At 41.9% G+C, this 20,268-nt stretch overlaps 1 protein-coding gene across 3 annotated transcripts in view; it reads left to right on the forward strand.

Annotated features, from left to right (window-relative positions):
- LOC117359105 (anoctamin-10-like) overlaps positions 1 to 19,175 on the forward strand; it is a 151,943-nt gene extending 132,768 nt beyond the window's left edge. For all 3 annotated transcript variants that reach the window (XM_033941285.1, XM_033941286.1, XM_033941287.1), the window contains 3 exons: positions 6,304 to 6,441; positions 8,668 to 8,784; positions 18,489 to 19,175. In XM_033941285.1, the coding sequence (XP_033797176.1) occupies positions 6,304 to 6,441; positions 8,668 to 8,784; positions 18,489 to 18,518 (285 nt within the window). In that variant the 3' untranslated portion in view covers positions 18,519 to 19,175. The remainder of the gene's footprint in view (positions 1 to 6,303; positions 6,442 to 8,667; positions 8,785 to 18,488) is intronic.
- Positions 19,176 to 20,268: the final 1,093 nt, after the last annotated feature.

Genomic DNA, 20,268 nt, shown 5'->3' on the forward strand with positions numbered 1-20,268 from the left:
AGGTGACAACGCAGCCAGCTGTGGAACAGGCTTGATCATTCCCTTCCGTTTGGTTTGAGGCATCAAAGAAGAAGAAAACTGATTCCAAAGACGTCCCAAACAGCAATTTCTGAGGTAAAACTCAAGCTAGAATGGTAGAACACTGTCAAGAACCAGTCACCATTTTGGCTCCTCCTCCCCCCAATGTTAGATTTTTAAATTTTACTCTTTATTCAATCAGGAACCAAAGAAGGTGTTTAGGAAGAGGAGTTAAATGATTATTATGTTTTGCATTGCAGAGAATCCTAGCCACTGGATTCTTTAGGGTTTGCAAGCAAATTGAACTTGATGTTACTTGTATTTACTGTACTATGTTACAATAGTCATACCTGGCATAGAATAATTCAAAGTGAGAGGAAAAGTCTTTTTTATTTGTTTCATTTACATCACAGAGCTGGCGTGGGGTTGGAGAGATTGTAACCCTATACTTCTACTAAGATTAAGGGGCTCTTTTATTAAAGTGCGCATTTAGCGTGTGCTAAATCGGTTAACGTACCTTACTAAAAGGACCCCTAAGTATCTTAATAAAAAATTTGGCCTGCGACATAAGATATGTTTTAGATTTCGGCTCCTTATGTGATTGAGTTTGACACCCCTGCTCTAGATGGAGTTTTATTATTTTGATGTTTTTGTTAAAATTAATGAAACGGGAGACTAAATTTTTATTTACACTGGCTTTAACACAGCCTTAGTAAAGGTTTCTACTGCGAGTCAACGAGGTAAATGCTCTGATGTTCATAGAATTCCTTTGAGTGTTGGAGCATTTGCTTTACCAGCCCAAAGTAGAAACCTCTACCTCAGCTTTGTAAAAGGAGCCCTTCATTTTTCATTTTGGTTGAATGGCAAGGATGTTGGCAATCCCCATTGCATCGCTATGTTATTAGATAATGTCTTGATGCGCTATGCCTAATGCGAGTATAATGTGGATTTAAATGCTGACGATCTGGATGGAGTTTCAACATAAGAATTACCACTGCTGGGTCAGACCAGTGCTTCATCGTGCCCAGCAGTCCGCTCCTTAGGTCATAGACCAGTGCTCTAACTGAGTCTAGCCTTACCTGCATACGTTCTGGTTCAGCAGGAACTTGTCTAACTTTGTCTTGAATCCCTGGAGGGTGTTTTCCCCTATAACAGCCTCCGGAAGAGCGTTCCAGTTTTCTACCACTCTCTGGGTGATGAAGAAATTCCTTACGTTTGTACGGAATCTATCCCCTTTTAACTTTAGAGAGTGCCCTCTCGTTCTCTCTACCTTGGAGAGAGTGAACAACCTGTCTTTATCTACTAAGTCTATTCCCTTCATTATCTTGAATGTTTCATAGAAACATAGCAAAATGACGGCAGAAAAGGGCCATAGCCCATCAAGTCTGCCCACACTAAAGATCCCCTTCCCTAAATTTATCCTCCCAGATATCCTATATCTCGTCAAGTCTGTCTATTCTGATGATCCTCCCCCCACTTTTACCCTCTTAGAGATCCCACATGCGCATCCCATTTATTCTTAAAATCTGGCACGCTGCTGGCCTTGACCACCTGCACAGGAAGTCTATTCCAATGATCAACCACTCTTTCGGTGAAGAAATACTTCCTGATGTCGCCATGAAATTTCCCGCCCCTGATTTTTAGCGGATGCCCTCTTGTGGCCGAGGGTCCTTTAAGAAAGAAAATATCATGTCCCCTCTCAGTCTCCTCTTTTCAAGGGAGAAGAGGCTCAGTTTCTCTAATCTCTCACTGTATAGCAACTTCTCCAGCCCCTTAACCATTTTAGTCGCTCTTCTCTTGACCCTTTCGAGTAGCACTATGTCCTTCTTCATATACGGCGACCAGTGCTGGACGCAGTATTCCAGGTGGGGGTGTACCATGGCCCAGTAAAGAAGCATGATAACCTTCTCTGATCTGTTCGTGATCCCCTTCTTAATTATTCCTAGCATTCTGTTCGCCCTTTTCGCCGCGGCTTCATTGACTTTTCGACCAGTACTCCCAAGTCTCTTTCCTGGGGGGTCTTTCTGAGTACGGTACCGGACATCCTGTGTTCGTGTATAAGATTTTTGTTACCGACATGCATCACCTTACACTTATCCACGTAATAAAACTCATTTGCCATGTCACGGCCCATTTCTCGAGCGTGTTTATGTCACGTTGCAGGTCTTCACAATCTTTTTGTGTCTTCACTACTCTGAATAACTTTGTATCATCTGCAAATTTAATCACTTAAGAACATAAGAACATAAGAAGTTGCCTCCACTGGGTCAGACCAGAGGTCCATCGCGCCCAGCAGTCCGCTCCCGCGGCGGCCCATCAGGTCCATGACCCATGAAGTGGTTTCTGACTAATCCTATAACCTACCTCTACTTCTATCTGTACCCCTCAATCCCCTTTTCTTTTAGGAACCTATCTAGACCCTCCTTGAACCCCTGTAGCGTGCTCTGGCCTATCATAGCCTCTGGGAGTGCGTTCCATGTGTCTACCACCCTCTGAGTGAAAAAGAACTTCCTAGCATTTGTTCTAAACCTGTCCTTTTTCAATTTCTCCGAGTGCCCCCTTGTACTTGTGGCTCCCCACAGCCTGAAGAATTTGTCCCTGTCTACCTTCTCTATGCCCTTCATGATTTTGAAGGTTTCTATCATGTCTCCTCTAAGTCTCCGCTTTTCCAGGGAGAATAGCCCCAGCATTTCCAATCTGTCAGCGTATGAGAAGTTTTCCATACCTTTTATCAGCTTTGTCGCTCTTCTCTGGACTCCCTCAAGTACCGCCATGTCCTTTTTGAGGTACGGCGACCAGTACTGGACACAGTACTCCAGATGTGGGCGCACCATCGCCCGATACAGCAGCAAAATGACTTCCTTCGTCCTGGTCGTGATACCCTTTTTGATGATACCCAACATTCTGTTCGCTTTCTTTGAGGCTATCGCACACTGTGCTAATGCTTTCAATGTTGTGTCCACCATCACCCCCAGGTCTCTTTCAAGTTTGCTCACCCCCAGCAACAATCCCCCCATTTTATAGTTGAACATCGGGTTCTTTTTCCCTACATGCATGACTTTGCATTTCTCAGTGTTAAAACTCATTTGCCATTTTCTTGCCCAGTCTTCCAATCTCGTTAAGTCCCTTTGCAGGTCTTCACAGTCTTCCTTGGTTCTAACCCTGCTATAGAGTTTGGTGTCGTCCGCAAATTTAATGACTTCACAGTTCGTCCCTGTCTCCAAGTCGTTAATAAATATATTGAACAGAAGCGGTCCTAGCACCGACCCCTGTGGGACTCCACTCGTGACCCATTGCCATTCTGAATAATGACCCTTTACTCCAACTCTTTGTTTCCTGCCTGCCAGCCAGTGTTTGATCCATCGGTGGATATCCTCTTGCACCCCGTGGTTCCACAGCTTCTTAAGCAGCCGTTCGTGGGGTACCTTGTCAAAGGCTTTTTGGAAGTCAAGGTAAATGATGTCATTGGATTCCCTTTATCCATCTGGCTGTTTATTCACTCAAAGAAGTACAGCAAGTTCGTGAGGCATGACCTTCCCTTGCAGAAGCCGTTCTGGCTTGCCTTCAGCTGCCCATTGTTTTCTATGTGGCCGCAGATGGTGTCCTTAATCAGTGCTTCCATCATCTTTCCCGGAACCGAGGTCAAACTCACCGGCCTGTAATTTCCCGGGTCACCCCTTGATCCTTTCTTGAAGATGGGCGTGACATTTGCTATTTTCCAGTCCTCTGGGATCTTCCCTGTTTCTAAGGAAAGGTTACATATTTTGCGAAAAGTTTCTGCTATTTCGTTTCTCAGCTCTTTTAGTACCCTTGGGTGGATGCCGTCCGGACCTGGTGATTTGTCGCTCTTTAGTCTGTCTATCTGACGGAGGACTTCCTCCCGGCTTACCTCTAGTTTGACCAGTTTCCCAACCCGGTCTCCATGTAAGATCTCCTCGGGTTCTGGAATATTGGATGTGTCCTCTCTCGTGAAGACTGACGAGAAGAACTTGTTTAACCTTTCAGCTATCTCTGTTTCCTCCTTTACCACTCCCTTCCTGTCTCCATCTTCCAAGGGTCCCACTTCCTTCCTGGCAGGTTGTCTCCCCTTCACATACTTGAAGAATGGTTTGAAGTTTCCTGCTTTCTCTGCTAGTCTCTCCTCACTTGTACCAATTTCCAGGTCGTTTATAAATATGTTGAAGAGCATGGGTCCAAGCACTGAACCCTGCAACATTCCAGTCCGAGTATTGTCCATTTACCCCCACTCTCTGTTTCCTATCCGCCAACCAGTTTTTAATCCACATGAGTACCGTATTTTCACGCATATAACACGCGCGTTATACACGATTTTACAAACCGAGTATAACCATGCGCGTTATATGTGTGAGCGCGTTATACAATTTTTTTTTTTCTCATTGTGATCCGGCATCCCCCCTGCGAACTGGCATCCTCCCCCCCCGCTCGCGTCATCCCCCTCCCCCGCGATCCTACATCCCCCCCGCACCGCAAAGACATCGCTTAACCGATTGGGCACCGGCACCAGCACCAGCACCAATGCACAGGACGTGCCAGTGCCAGTGCCCGAAGATCCTCCCTCGCCTGGGCTGGGCTGGGCTGGGCGGTGCGAGGGAGATCCTCCCTCTTCCCTGTGCTGGGCTTGTCTGGGCTTTGAGCATTTGCGCATGCTCAAAGCCTTCTGGTCTCGCTCTCTCCGAGATTCTGATTTCTGCAAATAATAATAAATTACTGCTAATAATGACTGGTGTTGCCATTCAGCAAATTACATACAATTGGAAGGATTGGAGGAGATTGAATTACACCTTTTGGTGAAATTCTTTATGTCGCATCTATAAAATGGAAAGATTCATTGCATTGCAAAGAGGATATTTTAAGAAGTTTCAGGATGTGTGGAAACCATTGACAAGATATTGTACAGAGTAACTGGATACGTTTCCCTTAAATATATCAGTTTAAAAGGGTAGGGTGGGGATTGTGGTATTGATGTGTATTTATATGATTATTAGTTATGTGTTAGGGAGGGATGGGAGGGGGTGGGGTAAGAAGTTATGTAATTAACCAAAGATAGAATGTAAGTGAAATTTGTATTGATTATCTGATTGAATATGTACTTACACTTTATGTAATTTTGAAAATGAATAAAAATTTGACTGAAAAAAAAAAAGAATTCAGTCTTCTATAGTGAAAACCATTTTGATACAGACTGTTTACAAACTATCATCTGCTGCTGCAATTTCACATAGCAACAATTCAATTTTTACACGGTAGTGTTTCTGTGTGTATCCCATAGCAACAATTCATTTTCACATGGTAGTGTTGTGGTGCGGTAGGAAATATTTACATTTTAAATCAACTTCATTCAGGACATGGCACACTAAATTTCATAAGAATTGGCCGAGTTCTGTGGAAGATACAACAAAAAAAAAATAATTTTGGGTGTGGGTTTTTTTTTTCGGTTCACAGGGTAGTTTAGTTCTTAGAATAGCTATTAAATAAATAAAACCGTGAGATCATTGACCCTGGGCATGATTCATTTTCCCCCCAGGAGCTGTGAGCACTGCTTCTACAGTATCCCTCGTTCCTGGGAAGCGTGGAAAATCAGAGCTGGGAATTGAACTCTGCTTTGTTATTATATGTTTTAATTGCATTCTGTGTTTTGTATGTGTGAGATATACCAAGAGTTTATTAATCAAATACATTGTGAAGCCAACTTTAAGTTTGATGTTGGAATCCACTTACCAAGAGTGGATTAATGAAACATAAAGGAGAGTGATATTCAAATTCCTGCATTCCTTGCAAACTACTCGGTACTTTTGACATGTACTTTGGCTAGATTTTTTATAGGGGAGCAGCCTGCATTGCTTTCCTATGCAAAAAAACAGCATCTGTGAAATGTGTGTGACAACTTCTCTGCATTTGTTGATTTGTGGATGAGTGGGAAAGGGAGGTAGGGAGCAGCAAAATAGCACGCACACAATTGAAAAAATGAAATGTATGATAATTTACTCATAACCCTTTTTATCAGTACCTTTATCAGTACCTTTGGCAGGCTGTTTGATTTTACAGCCTGAGTAAATACTTTTTGGAAATTGCTGACCCCAAGAGCTGGTTGGTTAAGTACATCCTGAAGAAAACAAACAGAAATGGTTTTGCTAATGACATGACACTTACCTCTCCCATGACCTCCTTGTTTTTCCAGCTCCTTCCTGACTTTTCTGTTTAGATGTTACAGGCCTGCTTTCTAGCATTTGTGGTATGAGCTATTTTTTTTGCTTTCCTCCCCAGGTTGCCTTTGAGGTGCTTGGTATTTTTGCAGTCGGTACTAATTGCTTCATTATCACCATCTCCCCTGAAGTGAAAGAGCTCTGTCTAGATTTTGGAATGACTCCAGAGCAATCCCTCCTATATGCCATTGGTTTAGAGGTCAGTAGGTTCAAGTTTTTATTAAAATTTGATTCCATTGTTTATCAGAGCTTCTAAATGAGTTACAGGTAGGGTATAAAGGGGATTAAAATGAATGAAACCAATAAAAATACAAATAATTATAACGAGCAATTTAAAACAGTGTTTAAAACAAATAGCATAACTAATATGAGATGAGTCGAACTTTACTGACGTGAAATGAAAGGTAAGTAGGGAAGAGATACAATTGATATAGAAAAGAAAATTAAGGAAAGAACAGAAGGTACGGGGAAGCTAAAAGTTGTTTCTTTTGGAAGTTGAAGGAAGGGAAAAAGTGTTGAATTTAAGTTTTGAACGCGTCTTTAAATAAATGGCTCTTGAGAAGGCCTTTAAAGCGATCTAGGTTTTTTTCTTCTCTCATGAAGGTGGGATAATAAAATCTGGATGCAGGGCTGGTTTAACCATTCGGCAGACTAGACAATGGATTAGGATAGCAGCTTCTAGGGGGCAGCAGCGAGCAGCTGTGACAAAGCAAAATGGCAGATCCTGTTAGCCACACAATTTTTTTTGTTTTATTAGATTCTTAATATACCACCTTTCTGTGATACGGTAGATAGATAAAAAAGGAAAATTTTAATATTTAAAAATATGTCCAATGTCCAATTATTTATCTTTGCAGGATATTTCTGGGATGGGTAATGTTTATATGACCATGATTATTGAATTTAGTTATCAAAATCTAATTGTGATGTGGGTAAAGGGGGTTAGAGGCTCCCGAAAAGGCAAATTACATTTTCTGAAAGTATGGGATCCATTTATTTGAAGTCTGCATCAAAAGGGACGCAGTCTTTTGTTCAATGATTTATAATTATAGGTCGGGAGATATTGCTGGTGGGGTGGGAAGGTGAATGTTTTGTTGGGAGCTTTTTAGACTACACTGTTAATGTTATTGGAGGGCTTGTTCCTCATGTTGCTATGGGAGCTGTTAGACCTGTTTTTCAATGTAGAATTGGGGGATGGTTCCTTAGGTGTGTGTGTGGGGGGGGTGTATTTCTCTGTCTATACTCATTTGGTCGTATGTGCAGTGTTCAGTATTTTGGCACTGACAAAACTGTAATTACTTATTAAGAGTGTGGGGGGAGGGTTGTGGGGATTCTTCTAAAGTTATGACTGTAGTTTTCATTGTTGTGTATATTGTATGGCTATTTCACATAGTCGTCAATAAAAATTGTTTCTTCTTAAAAGTAGGGTACAAAACTGAAGGTTTTCCTAGGAGATCTAAAAATTATGCTCCAGCCATCTGATCACTGTTCCTCTCCTTGTGCTACTGCAGCAGCTCCACCACTTTTTTTAAACCACCTCCTTTACTCTGAGAAGGATTCTCTGAAAGTTAATGTCTATGCATTTTGTCTGTCCACATCTGGAGACCAAAAGCTGAAATTCTGGGAGATACCTTATTAAGAGACATGAGGGCATGATGGTTTAGTAGAATCTTTGCTGACATAGAAGATGGGCCTTATTGACTACAGTTACCAGATGTCCAGGAAAATCCGGACATGTTCTCTTTTAAGAGGATTGTCCAGGAGCCTGGATGGACTTTCCAAAACCTGGCAGTTTGTCTGGTATTTAGAAAGCCCTGACAAGCTCTGGCCAAATCTGAAGGACCTCTGAGAATGTGTGGATGATGTCACACACATCCGCGCATGTTCCAGGTCCTCCAGACACGGCTGAAGCTTCTTGGGGAAGAAGAGAGGAGGCTATGTGGGGGTGGGGATGGGGTCAGAATGGGGTGGGACTTGCCAGGGCTAGGGTGGGACTGGAGGTAGCACAGGGCAGGACCATTTGTCCAGGGTTTTGCAACTCAAAATATGGAGCCAACTTTTAATAAATATGTGCCATGGTGAGTTGGGAAGAAAGTACAGCAGTAGAAAAAAAAAAGAGTTAACTGGGTCACTTTAAAAAGATCAGTCTTCCTCAGTATGGCAACAATAGACAGCTACTCTGTAGAATATGCAGTTTCTCCTAAGTCCTTTACTACAGATAGGTTCAGTACTGTAGTACCCTCAGATCCCATGCCCAAGAGCTATATCCAATGTGATCCCTTGTTTGGCCTTCAAATGATCTTCAAATAGTTTCCTGGTTCAAACCCAGGCTTCTTAACCACATAAGCATAGCAGTAGCCCCCAAATCTTTCCTGGTTACTGTCCTTCACAAAAATTAACATGGTTACTGTTGCTCTTCCTTCAGCACATCCTCATCACTTTGAAAATTGTCATGGCCTTCGCTATTCCAGACCAGCCCCACTGGCTGAGGTTAAAGGTCCTGCAGATGGAGTATCATTCATGGGAGGCCCTGAAGCAGTCGGTGAGAAAGCATTTACATATATTAACATGAGAGAGAGATAGTATCAATATTCTGGACTCCTGTAGGGATCGGCTTCTGTGGACGGTTCGGGTCAGCTTCGGGAGGGGTTGCAGGCAAGGCAGGCAGGGATCAGCTTCTGTGGATGGGTCGGCTATGGGAAGGGGGGGGCAGGCGGGGCAGGCAGGGATTGGCTTCTGCGGATGGGTCGGGTTGGCTTTGGAAGGGTGGGTGCAGGCAGGGATTCCCGGCATGCAATTTCATTTTGGAAGGCTGGAAGGCAAGGAGGGGGCATGAACTCGACACAGAAGGAAGGGAAGGGGCATGAAAATGGGACACAGAAGGGAAGGAGGAAGTGGGCACTAACTTGGGACAGGAGGGAGGGAATAGAAAGGGAGAATTGTTAGGTATCAGTGTATGAGTGAGAGGGAAAGGAAGAAAGAGGAAAATTGGGCATATAGAAAGAGGAGATAGGTAGAGATGCATGGGGAGAGAAGGATGAGAGGAGAAATATTGGATATGGTGGTGGAGAGGGAACAGAGGGACAGATTAAAGGGGATGCAAGTGGGAGGAATGTTGGACATAGTGATGGAGGGAGAAATGTGGCATTGTGCTAGAGAGGGGTGATAGAAGGAGAAAAGGGCATGGGGCTGGTGGGCAGTGGTGAAAAATGCTGCACATGATCCAGGGGATGAGAGAAAGAGAAATGTTGGATGTGGCAATAGAGGGGGTGGGAGAGATGCCTTGATCTCTCAAGACAGATGGAGTGTGAGAGAGAGAGAGAGAGGGAGACATTGCCAATAGGGGTGGAGGAGAGAGGAAGAAAAGTTGAACTCATGGAGGGATAGAGAGATAGAGATGTTGATTGGGTCCAGAGGGGTCCAGAATGGGGTCCAGAGGAGAGGAAGAGTACAGGAGATAGAAAGAAAGAAATATTGGATGCACAGTCAGAAGGAAATGCAACCAGAGACTCATGAAATCACCAAACAACAAAGGTAGAAAAAATAATTTTATTTTCAATTTAGTGATCAAAATGTGTCAGTTTTGTGAATTTATATCTGCTGTCTATATTTTGTTCTATATTTGTCTATTTTTCTGTAGTTGTTACTGATTGCATATTTTAAAGTCATCTGCCTTGACCTCTTTGAAACCCCTCCCCCCAAATATAAATGATAATTAACATTTTCTGTGCTTACAGTGTGCTTGGAGTTTTTTTAATTTTGTGGTTACCATTATGTATTAATAAGATTATATTGTTTGTATATAAAAAATGGATGGAAAAAATTGCTTTACAATTAGTACTATTGTTATGGGGGTGGGGTTAGGAGTGGGTCTGGTGTGGAGCTTGGGTGGGGGTTGGTATTTGTTAAGCTTAGGGAGTACTTGGCTTGAAGAAGTTGAGAAACATTGCTCTAAGCGGACATAGGCTATACTTTCCAAACAGTTAAACCTTAGCATACCAACACACACATGGAAAGTCCTTATAATTTTCTGAAATATACTTTATTGAGTAAATATGGTAGATGTACTCACAGTCAGTGGACTTCTGAATACTGCAGCTGAAAATGAAGGTTTGAACTTGAAGAACAGAAGCTTTGTAGCAGAGGTGAGAAAATAGTAAGATTCTCCAAGTTCCAGAGGTGAAATGCTGAATTATTCATGTGTGTGTGGTTAGATAGCCTCAGGAAAAAAAAAGCTGGTCCTCTGTTCAGGGAATAGAGCTACATGTGTTGTAGATGGAAGGTAAAGTGTGACTGACCCTGAGGATAAGTGTAAGGTGATGCATGTCGGTAACAAAAATCTCATGCACGAATACAGGATGACCAGGGCGGTACTTGGAGAGAACCCCCAGGAAAGAGTCTTGGAAGTACTGGTCGACAAGTGGCAAAGAGGGCAAACAGAATGCTAGGAATTATTAAGAAGGGGATCACGAAGAGATCGGAGTTATCATGCCTCTGTACCGGGCCATGGTACGCCCTCACCTGGAATACTGCGTCCAGCACTGGTCGCTGTACATGAAGAAGGACACAGTACTACTCGAAAGGGTCCAAAGAAGAGCAACTGAAATGGTTAAGGGGCTGGAGGAGTTGCTGTACAGCAAGAGATTAGAGAAACTGGGCCTTTTCTCCCTCGAAAAGAGGAGACTGAGAGGGGACATGATAGAAACATTCAAGATACTGAAGGGAATAGACTTAGTAGATAAAGACAGGTTGTTCACCCTCTCCAAGATAGGAAGAACGAGAGGGCACTCTCTAAAGTTAAAAGGGGATAGATTCCGTACAAACATAAGGAAGTTCTTCTTCACCCAGAGAGTGGTGGAAAACTGGAACGCTCTTTCAGAGGTTGTTATAGGGGAAAACACCCTCCAGGGATTCAAGACAAGGTTGTCAAGTTCCTGCTGAATCAGAACGGACGCAGGTAGGGTTAATCTCAGTTAGTGTTCTGGTCTTTGACCTGTGGGCCACCGTGGGAACGGACTTCTGGGTGTGATGGACCACTGGTTTGACCCAGCAGTGGCAATTCTTATGTTCTTATCCACAGGGAACACCCATAAGGTTATGAGGGATGAAAGGAAGAGACCAATAGGGACAGAATTTGGCAACAGGTAGCAGAGAGAGGTCATATCTTTGCAGCCCCATAAGGTCAAGGTTGTAGAAGTGACCAGGAGGTACAAAGTGAGACAAAGATTCAAATATAGATGAGAGGAAAAGGGAGGTCTTGCAGGAGAAAAGACCACTAGAAAGAAAGCTTATACAGGTAAGCAGGGGTGACGGTAGTATGTAGACTACATTACACATAATGCATTGCTCACATGTCATGGTAGGAAAAGACTGCAGCACTGCAGTTCTAAGAAATGAGAATAACATTAAACACGTCTTAGAGCTATGCCATGAAACTAGCAGGAAGTTGATGGGGGCAGAATAATCTAATTCCACCCAACTAAGTCCTAATGAATCACTAAGAAGCATAGAATGCTCTTTTGTTTGGGGGACCCAAAGGCTCTGCCCTAGCCCCAGCAGGATCCTGTGGCACCACATTTCTCTTCAGTTCTTGACTCCCCCACCTACCTTCCCCAGTTGCTGTAATTTTAAATTTTCTGGCAGGCGCCACACAGTGTCAATGAGCAGGCCTGTCCTGGAAATCTTCATTCTATAGTGACACTGCACGGCAGCTGCCCAAAGATTTAAAATTACAGTGGCCAGGTGAAGATAGGTGGGGGGTAGAGCCATAACTGATTCTGAATGCCAATTTTGGGGAGGAGGGGAGTCATGGCCCCTGTGGCCTCCCCCATTCCAACACCTATGAACCATTATACAAATCATTGATGAAAATGATGACATTTAAGTTAATGACAGTAAGTGAGGCAACTAAAATGATAATCAGTGAATAGCAAAATGTGTGGATATTGCACTAGGCCCTGTCCCCTTTACTGCTAAGCAAAATCCTCCATTTAAACTCTTTCACTTCCAAACTTTAATTTGATACATGTGCCTATTAATTGCCTTATCTAAAATAATCAAAAGTGATATACATACAGAATTAAAATAATCATAAAACCTTAATCTGTTTCTAAAAAGCAAGAGAAATTACTGCAACAGAAAGATTATTTGACAATTCATTCCATAACAGGTGCTGCGATAAGAAAAGTCCTCTTGTGTATATGCCAAGCACATTTCTATCCTACCTGAAATCTTCAACAAGTCTTTCAGAGCTGATTATAAATAGTATCATGGAGCATGCTTAAATACAGAACAGAGAGCAAGGGACCAAAAAAATACAATAGTCAATACTGAAATATATGGCCGTTTTATTAATTTCTTAATATATATGGCATTTCCCCCCCCCCTTTTACAAAACCGTAACGTGGTTTTTAGCACCGGACACGGCAGTAACAGCTCTGACACTCATAGAATTCCTATGAGCATTGAAGCTGTTACCGCCGCGGCCAGCACTAAAAAATGCGCTACAGTTTTGTAAAAGGGTGGGTTAGTAAGCTGTCAGCACTTATAGTTGTGGCAGTTTTTTTACGATTGATTTTATTTAATATATGCTGTTTGACTAAAAGGCTTATACCTTGCTAGTATTGACTATTGTCCTTTTTTTTTCTATTTCCCTAGCTCCTTGTTGTGTGTTGATACTTCTATTACAAAGGGTCTGGACTTATTTAGTGTATGCGAAAACTTAACCAGTTTCTCCTGCAAATAAGAAGGTCCCAGTTGATTCTATACCTTAGGTTAGTGTCTCTCAAACTATGTGCCATGGTACAGTAGTATGCCCCAAAGAGATTCTGAGTGTGCCAAAAGAGATTCCAGAATTTTACTTTATTTTAAAAAATTTTCTTGAAAAGAATACATTAGAATAGATGAGTCTGTCTGTGTGTTTAAGGATACAACCGCCCAGACAAGCATCATTCTTTGACGTAATTGGTCCTTGAACACTAACAACAAGTAATTTTATTTTTATTTTTTATGCAGTAGTTATTCTAACTTGAGCAACAAAGTAATCAAGGCATTGTTACACTTTGGATCTTCTTATCTTTGTGAACTTGGATTTTCAGCTCTTATAGAAATTACATCGAAAAAAAAAAGAGAATGACATTACATTACATTAGAGATTTCTATTCCGCCATTACCTTGCGGTTCAAGGCGGATTACAAAAGATTTATAGTAGGTCTGTTACAAAAGGAGATCCGTGGTTATGATTAGTGAAGGTAAAGAATAGGGCAGGTATCCTCAGAGAGTCAGGAAGAAGATAGGAGGAAGGAGGTATTTGTGATGTTAAGACTTATTCAGGGATTTCTTGAAGAGTATGATTTTTATTTATTTTCTGAATAACTTGTAGTCTGTGCTTGATATCTAATTTTGCTGCTTGAGTGGCTACGAGGCTGTCGTAAAGTTTTTTCCATTTAACTTCTTTGATTGGCGGGTGTGTGAATGGGGTGTGAGTTTTTCTATGTCTGGTTGAGGTAGTATGGATGAGTCGGTTGTTCAGGTAGGTTGGACTGTCTCCGTTTATAGTTTTAAATAGTATGCAGTAGAATTTGAATAGTATTCTTTCCTGGATTGGGAGCCAGTGTGAGTTGATGAATGCTTCAGTAATGTGGTTGTGTTTCCTTAAGGAGTAGACGAGTCCTAGGGCTGTATTTTGAATTGTTTGTAGTTGTTGCAGGGCAGGGGAGGTAGAGGATGTTGCAATAATCTAGTATACCTAGGATAAGGGATTGTACTATGAGCTGGAATTGTGTTCTTTCGAAGAATTTACAGACTTGTCAGGTTTCTCATAACGGCGAAAGATTCCTGTATTGTTTTGTTTATTTGCGGTTGCATGGTGCATCAACTGTCTATTGTCATTTCAAGTAGTTTTAGGATGGTTTGAATGGGGTAATTGATCGAGTTGATTTCTATGTTGGTTATAGTTGGAGCTTTGTTATTTTCGAGGAGGATGAATTTTGTTTTGTCTTGGCTGAGTTTCAGTTTGTGGTCTTCCATCCAGGTCGCTACTGTTTCCAGTGTTCGGTGTAGTGTGTCTGTTATGGTGGTCTTTGGTTGATCAAAAGGTATGAGAATAGTGATGTCTGCATAACTGTAGGAGGTTATGCCTAGTTTGTCCAGGTATGTCCCGAGGGAGGCAGTACATAGTTTGAATAGAGTAGGGGATAGTGGGGATCCTTGTGGGACTCCGGAGGGTTTGGACCAAGGTTAAGATTTTTCTTTATCTGATTTTACTCTGTATGTTCTGGATTTTAGGAAATCCTCAAACCATGAGAATACTTTATCTGAGATACCTATTGTGTCCAAAATTTGCAGTAGTATGTTATGGTCTACCAGGTCGAATGCTGTGGTCAGATCCAGTTGTATGAGAATCATTCTTTTTCTGTGCTGAGGTGTTGTCTAGTAATGTCTCTGTGCTGAAGTTGGTTCTGAAGCCAGATTGCGTGGGATGGAGTATGTTATGGTTTTCTAGGTAGGTGGTGAGGAGTTTAGCTACTAGTCCTTCTGTTAGTTTGACATATAGAGGTATTGAGGCGATGGGTCTGTAGTTGTAAAGTTGGTCTGTTGGTCCTTTTAGATCTTTTTGGATTGGGGTGATGATAATTTCACTGAGGTTAGTTGGGAAAAGGCCGTCTGTGAGCATGTTTTGTATCCATTGAAGGAGTAGAGTACAGAATTTTGTACTGGATGTTGTTAGGAGATATGGTGGGCAGTGGTTGAGGTCACAGGATGCGTAGCTGTACTTTTTGTAGAGTTTGTTGAATTCGGGCCATTGTATATTGGGTAATTGGGACCAAGTTCTGTCTGCGGCTGTTGATTCTTTTTCTGTGGGATGTATTGTGAATTCAATTAGGTGGAATGGGGTGCAGTTGAGGGTAGCTCTGGCATTTGTGATTTTATTCTTGAAGTGTTCTGCTAAGAGGGTGGCTGAGGTTTGGTTATTGTTAGTGGTCATGAGGGGTTTGGTGTCTGTTAGTTGTTTTAATATTCGGAATAGTTTTTTGGTGTCTTGGGTTTCAGTGCCTATTAGGTTGGTGTAGTATTTTTTTTTCTTATCCTTTAGTTGTAGTTTGTATTGTTTGTTAATTTTTTTCCAGGTGGTTTTCATGTGGTCTAGGTTATTTTTTCTCCATTTTCTTTCTAGTCTTCTGTATTGTCTTTTGAGTAGGTCATTGTCAAACCATTGGTTTGATCGTTTGCTGGTTCCAATCGCCATGTCCTGCCATCTCCCTCCCTCCCTTCCCCTCACCTTATGTGGTGAATTTAATTTTTCTTCTCCCAGCGGCACGCTTTCAACAAGTTGCGTGCACATCTGTTTCAATTGAATCTTCTCTTCTGACGCAACTTCCTGTTTCTGGTTGCATCAGAGGAGAAGATTCAACTCAAGCAGCTGCGTGCACGACTTGTTGAAAGCGTGCCGCTGGAAGAAGAAAAATTAAATTTGCCACATAAGGTGAGGGGAAGGGAGGGAGATGGCAGGACACGGCGATTGGGTGTGAGGGGGCTGCTGGACTGCGCGATCCGTGACCGCACGCATTCCCTTACTTCACTGCGGAGACAAGACCATTCACTGCTCCACAGGGTGGTGAATGGCCTTGTCCCCGTCCCCATGGCAACCACTATTTTTTCTCTTCCTGTTTCAGTGGGTTACCCGCGGCTACCAGCCACTGTGTCATTCTCTAGGCAGACTACACACAATTAGCAGATGATATGCTCTTTCATTTCAACAGGCTTGGCTGTGAAAAACATTTGCTCCATTTAGTGTGCCGGATATTTAAAAAAATAGTTTGAGAGACACTGCCTTAGGTGTAGTTTTAATTTCTTCTCAATCTGAGAATCATTGGAGTAAACCCAATCCCATTCACAGTAGTTATTCCTACTGACAGCAACTGAGTTGCCACACCCATCTCACAGATGATAGCCAAGTGCCTATGTGCCATGGTTCAGTTTTATGCAGGGGCATCCAACCTTAGCCCTCACCAGGTCGGATTTTCAGGATTTCCCAAATGAATATGCATGAGATCTATTTGCATACAATGGAAGCAGTGCATGCAAATATATATCATACAAATTCACTGGAGAAATCCTGAAAAAACCCGGCTGGATTGCAGCCCTTGAGGACCACCATTGGACAACCCTGATTTTATGGAATGAAGAGCACATTTTAGCTCATAATACCAGACACCTGACCTGGATCCTGGTATCACTGCCAGAGAAGAGAGAGAATGAAGGGGCAACTTAATCATGATTCAGGAAGACCAGAGACAAGAAGAAAGTTTTAAGCATGGATTTGAACTTGGCTAGAGTGGATTCAAATCTGATATACATTTGAAGGGTATCCCAAAAGGTGGAGCTAGAGGGCCCTGGGTAATCCAGACAAATCATCTGGTAGCTGGATATAGTCAATAAATTCTGATGAGATGGTTTAAGTGTCTTTAAGGTGTATATGGAATAAAAAGGCCTATTTAAAAAAGTCTCACACATTGTACAAGTCATAATCTTATTAGTTGAGAACTGGGTAGCTCAATATTGAGAGAGTTGCAGTAGTTTAGTTTAGGGATTGCAAGGGCAAGAAATAAATATGCAAAAAACCTAGAGATGATATGCAAGATTTGGGTATGGAAAATAAGCGTTTTGTTGAGTTTGATCCTAAGGAGACTAGAGCTCCTTTTATATTAGGGAGTGTAGGTATGGCACAGCAAGGGAAGATGATTGCATCAGACTTGGAAACATTTAGTTTCAACCCATTTTTTTAAAGATCTGGTCTGCATTTTAGCCACGATTAAAGCCATAGCTAAAGGCAAATGGGAATTGAGAATCCAAATCTCAACATATCAAAATGTAAAGTTTGGCATCTGAAAAATATTTGTAAATAATAATTAAGCAGTTGTCAATATTTTATATAGCTATTAGAACTCTGCTCAGAGACATGAAGGCACTATGTTCCGCCTGACCACCCAATCATTGCAGTGTTCAAAGTGATTTTACTCCAGATTGAAACATTCTCTTTAACTAGCAACATTACAGATGCCAAACTTTACATTTTGATATGTTGAGATTTGGATTCTCAATTCCCATTTGCCTTCAGCTATGGCTTTAATCATGGCTAAAATGCAGACCAGTAACTCTAAAATTTAATTTTTTGTTGGTTTTGCAATTTTATAATTTCAATTATAATGTGCTGTGAAAAACATTTGCTCTGTTTAGTGTGCCGGATATTAAAAAAAATAGTTTGAGAGACACTGCCTTAGGTGTAGTTTTAATTTCTTCTCAATCTGAGAATCATTGGAGTAAACCCAATCCCATTCACAGTAGTTATTCCTACTGACAGCAACTGAGTTGCCACACCCATCTCACAGATGATAGCCAAGTGCCTATGTGCCATGGTTCAGTTTTATGCAGGGGCATCCAACCTTAGCCCTCACCAGGTCGGATTTTCAGGATTTCCCAAATGAATATGCATGAGATCTATTTGCATACAGTGGAAGCAATGCATGCAAATATATATCATACAAATTCACTGGAGAAATCCTGAAAACCCGGCTGGATTGCAGCCCTTGAGGACCACCATTGGACAACCCTGATTTTATGGAATGAAGAGCACATTTTAGCTCATAATACCAGACACCTGACCTGGATCCTGGTATCACTGCCAGAGAAGAGAGAGAATGAAGGGGCAACTTAATCATGTAGTGACTTTTTTCGTATTTGAGTAATCCTATTTAGTCACTCAACAGTAACAATTTAGTTGCTGAGATTGTTACCCCTTCAGTATTTTTTAGCCAGAGGGAGTAGGCATCCCTCTGGCCGGCCTTGCTGATAAAATATATAATGAGGGGGGAGGTCTGGATGGGCTTTGGGGAGTCGGGTTATGGGGGGGTACTGGCAGGAGGGAGTTGGTATCCCTCCTGCTGGCCAACTTGAGGTGGGGTTCGGGGGTTCCCTGCCACATAGCTGATCATGGCAGGGAGATTCCATTGCTGCAATCAGCTCAACGGCAACGCAATTCTCTAAACAGCCCCTGTGACATGGATGTCGGTTAGAGAATCAGGGTGGTTAGGCAATCTGTATTGGACGCCTGTGCACAATTCTCAAAAGCCACTTAGGTGGCTGCTAAGACTGGGCATCCTATACAGAATCGGGCCCCAATTGTTTATGCATCTCTGATTCACTCTGTATGCCCTGATTAATCTCGGGTTTATCCTTTTGCATTAGGCGATTAAAAGAGCTCTGCCAGTAAGCTAAGGAATAGAAGCAGCATCCCTCAGTGAGAAGACTGTCTGAGATGTTCACATTAGTGAGAGTCCCATGAAACTTCTGTTTCTCCCTCCTAAGATGTTCTGGCTCTCTGCATCATCCACAGCGGAACTGCTTATGTGTATTGGGTATAAAGCACGATTCTTGTGTGTAACGTGTACAATCCAGTCCTTGTGGTCCATAACTCACCCTGGTTTTCAGGATTTCCACAATGAATAAGTATGAGATAGACAGTATTTGCATGCAATGAATGCAAATAGATCTCATGCATATTTATTGTGGAAATCCTGAAAGCCAGGTTGGATTGGACATTGAGGACTGTAGTTGAGGGCCCTTGGTGTACACTGCATATGCAGTATGAATGTGCTCTGCAATTGTAAATTGTGCTGCTCTTTGTGGCATGATATGTTTCTTCATGTCTGAAGAGGCCTGTGCTACTGCTTTTTTTTATGGCCCTTTCTATGGAATTAAAAATCTGAAAAATATTTTTGCACTGTAACACAGAAACTGGAAAAAAAAATGATTATGTACAATAAGCACATTATGTTTACTAATTAATAAACATAGTTTATGGACTGTGGTAAACTTGAAACAGAGCAATAGCAAAAGAAATCTGCTAAGAATAAAATATCTGTTTATTTTTGATCAATATCAGATTTTTTTGTTTGTTTGAGTCTGTGTCTATCCTGAACATTTTTTAATTTGCTGTTTTGACACTACTACCCCTCCGGGAAGGGCATTCCAGGTGTCCACTACCCTTTGTGAAAAAATTATTTCTTGACATTACTCCTAAGTCTGCCTCCTGGCAACCTCCATTCATCTCCCCTAATTACACCATTCCTACATCTCGGAAAGAAGTTAGTTTGAATATTAATACCTTTCAAAGTACTTAAATTTATTTATTTATTTTATTATTTATATACCACTTACATCCTAAGTGGCTTACATTCAGGTACTTTATCATATTTCCCTATCTGTCCTGGTGGGCTCAAACTCTATCTAGTGTACTTGGGGCAATGAGGAGATTTAAATGACTTGCCCAGGGTCACAAGGAGCTGTAATGGATTTGAACCCACAGCCTCAGGCTCTAACCCCTGCGCCACACACTCCCAGATAAAAAGATCTGTTGCTGATTTTATAGCTCCTTTCAGTTTGAACCACATTTCCTCCACTGCTCCTATGTTATTCCATCCCATCAGCTCTTTCTTCAGGTAGTACCCCATTTTAACAAAATCAGCATGCTTAAAATCCAGATTTTTGAATTTTGTGTGTCCACATTCCATATTGTGCTATGATCACTACTGGCCAAGTGGGCACCCACCCTGACATTGGACTCACTATCTCCATTTGTGAGCATAAGATCTAGCATTGCTCCTCCCCCTTGTGAGATCCATTGCCATTTGTCTCAGCAGTACACTTTGAAAAGCATCCATAATCTCTCTACATCTTTTTGATTCTGCAGATGGCACCTTCCAATCTGGAACCAGCAGGTTGAAATTTCCTAACAGCACCTCCCCCTTCATTTCCAGTTTTTGGATATCTATGACCAAATCTTTACCCAGCTTCTCGGTTTGTGTTGGAATCTGTAGACAACATCTATGTGGATGGATTGTCCATCTTCTCTTTCTAACACAATCCATATTGATATTCTTTCTCTCCCAGGTCCCCTGCATCTCACTGCTTTGTACATTGCTTTTCACATACTCGCATACACCTCCACCTTTCCGACCATCTATAT

Source organism: Geotrypetes seraphini, chromosome 4, assembly GCF_902459505.1.
Source record: "Geotrypetes seraphini chromosome 4, aGeoSer1.1, whole genome shotgun sequence".
In the NCBI taxonomy this organism is placed as follows: domain Eukaryota; kingdom Metazoa; phylum Chordata; class Amphibia; order Gymnophiona; family Dermophiidae; genus Geotrypetes; species Geotrypetes seraphini.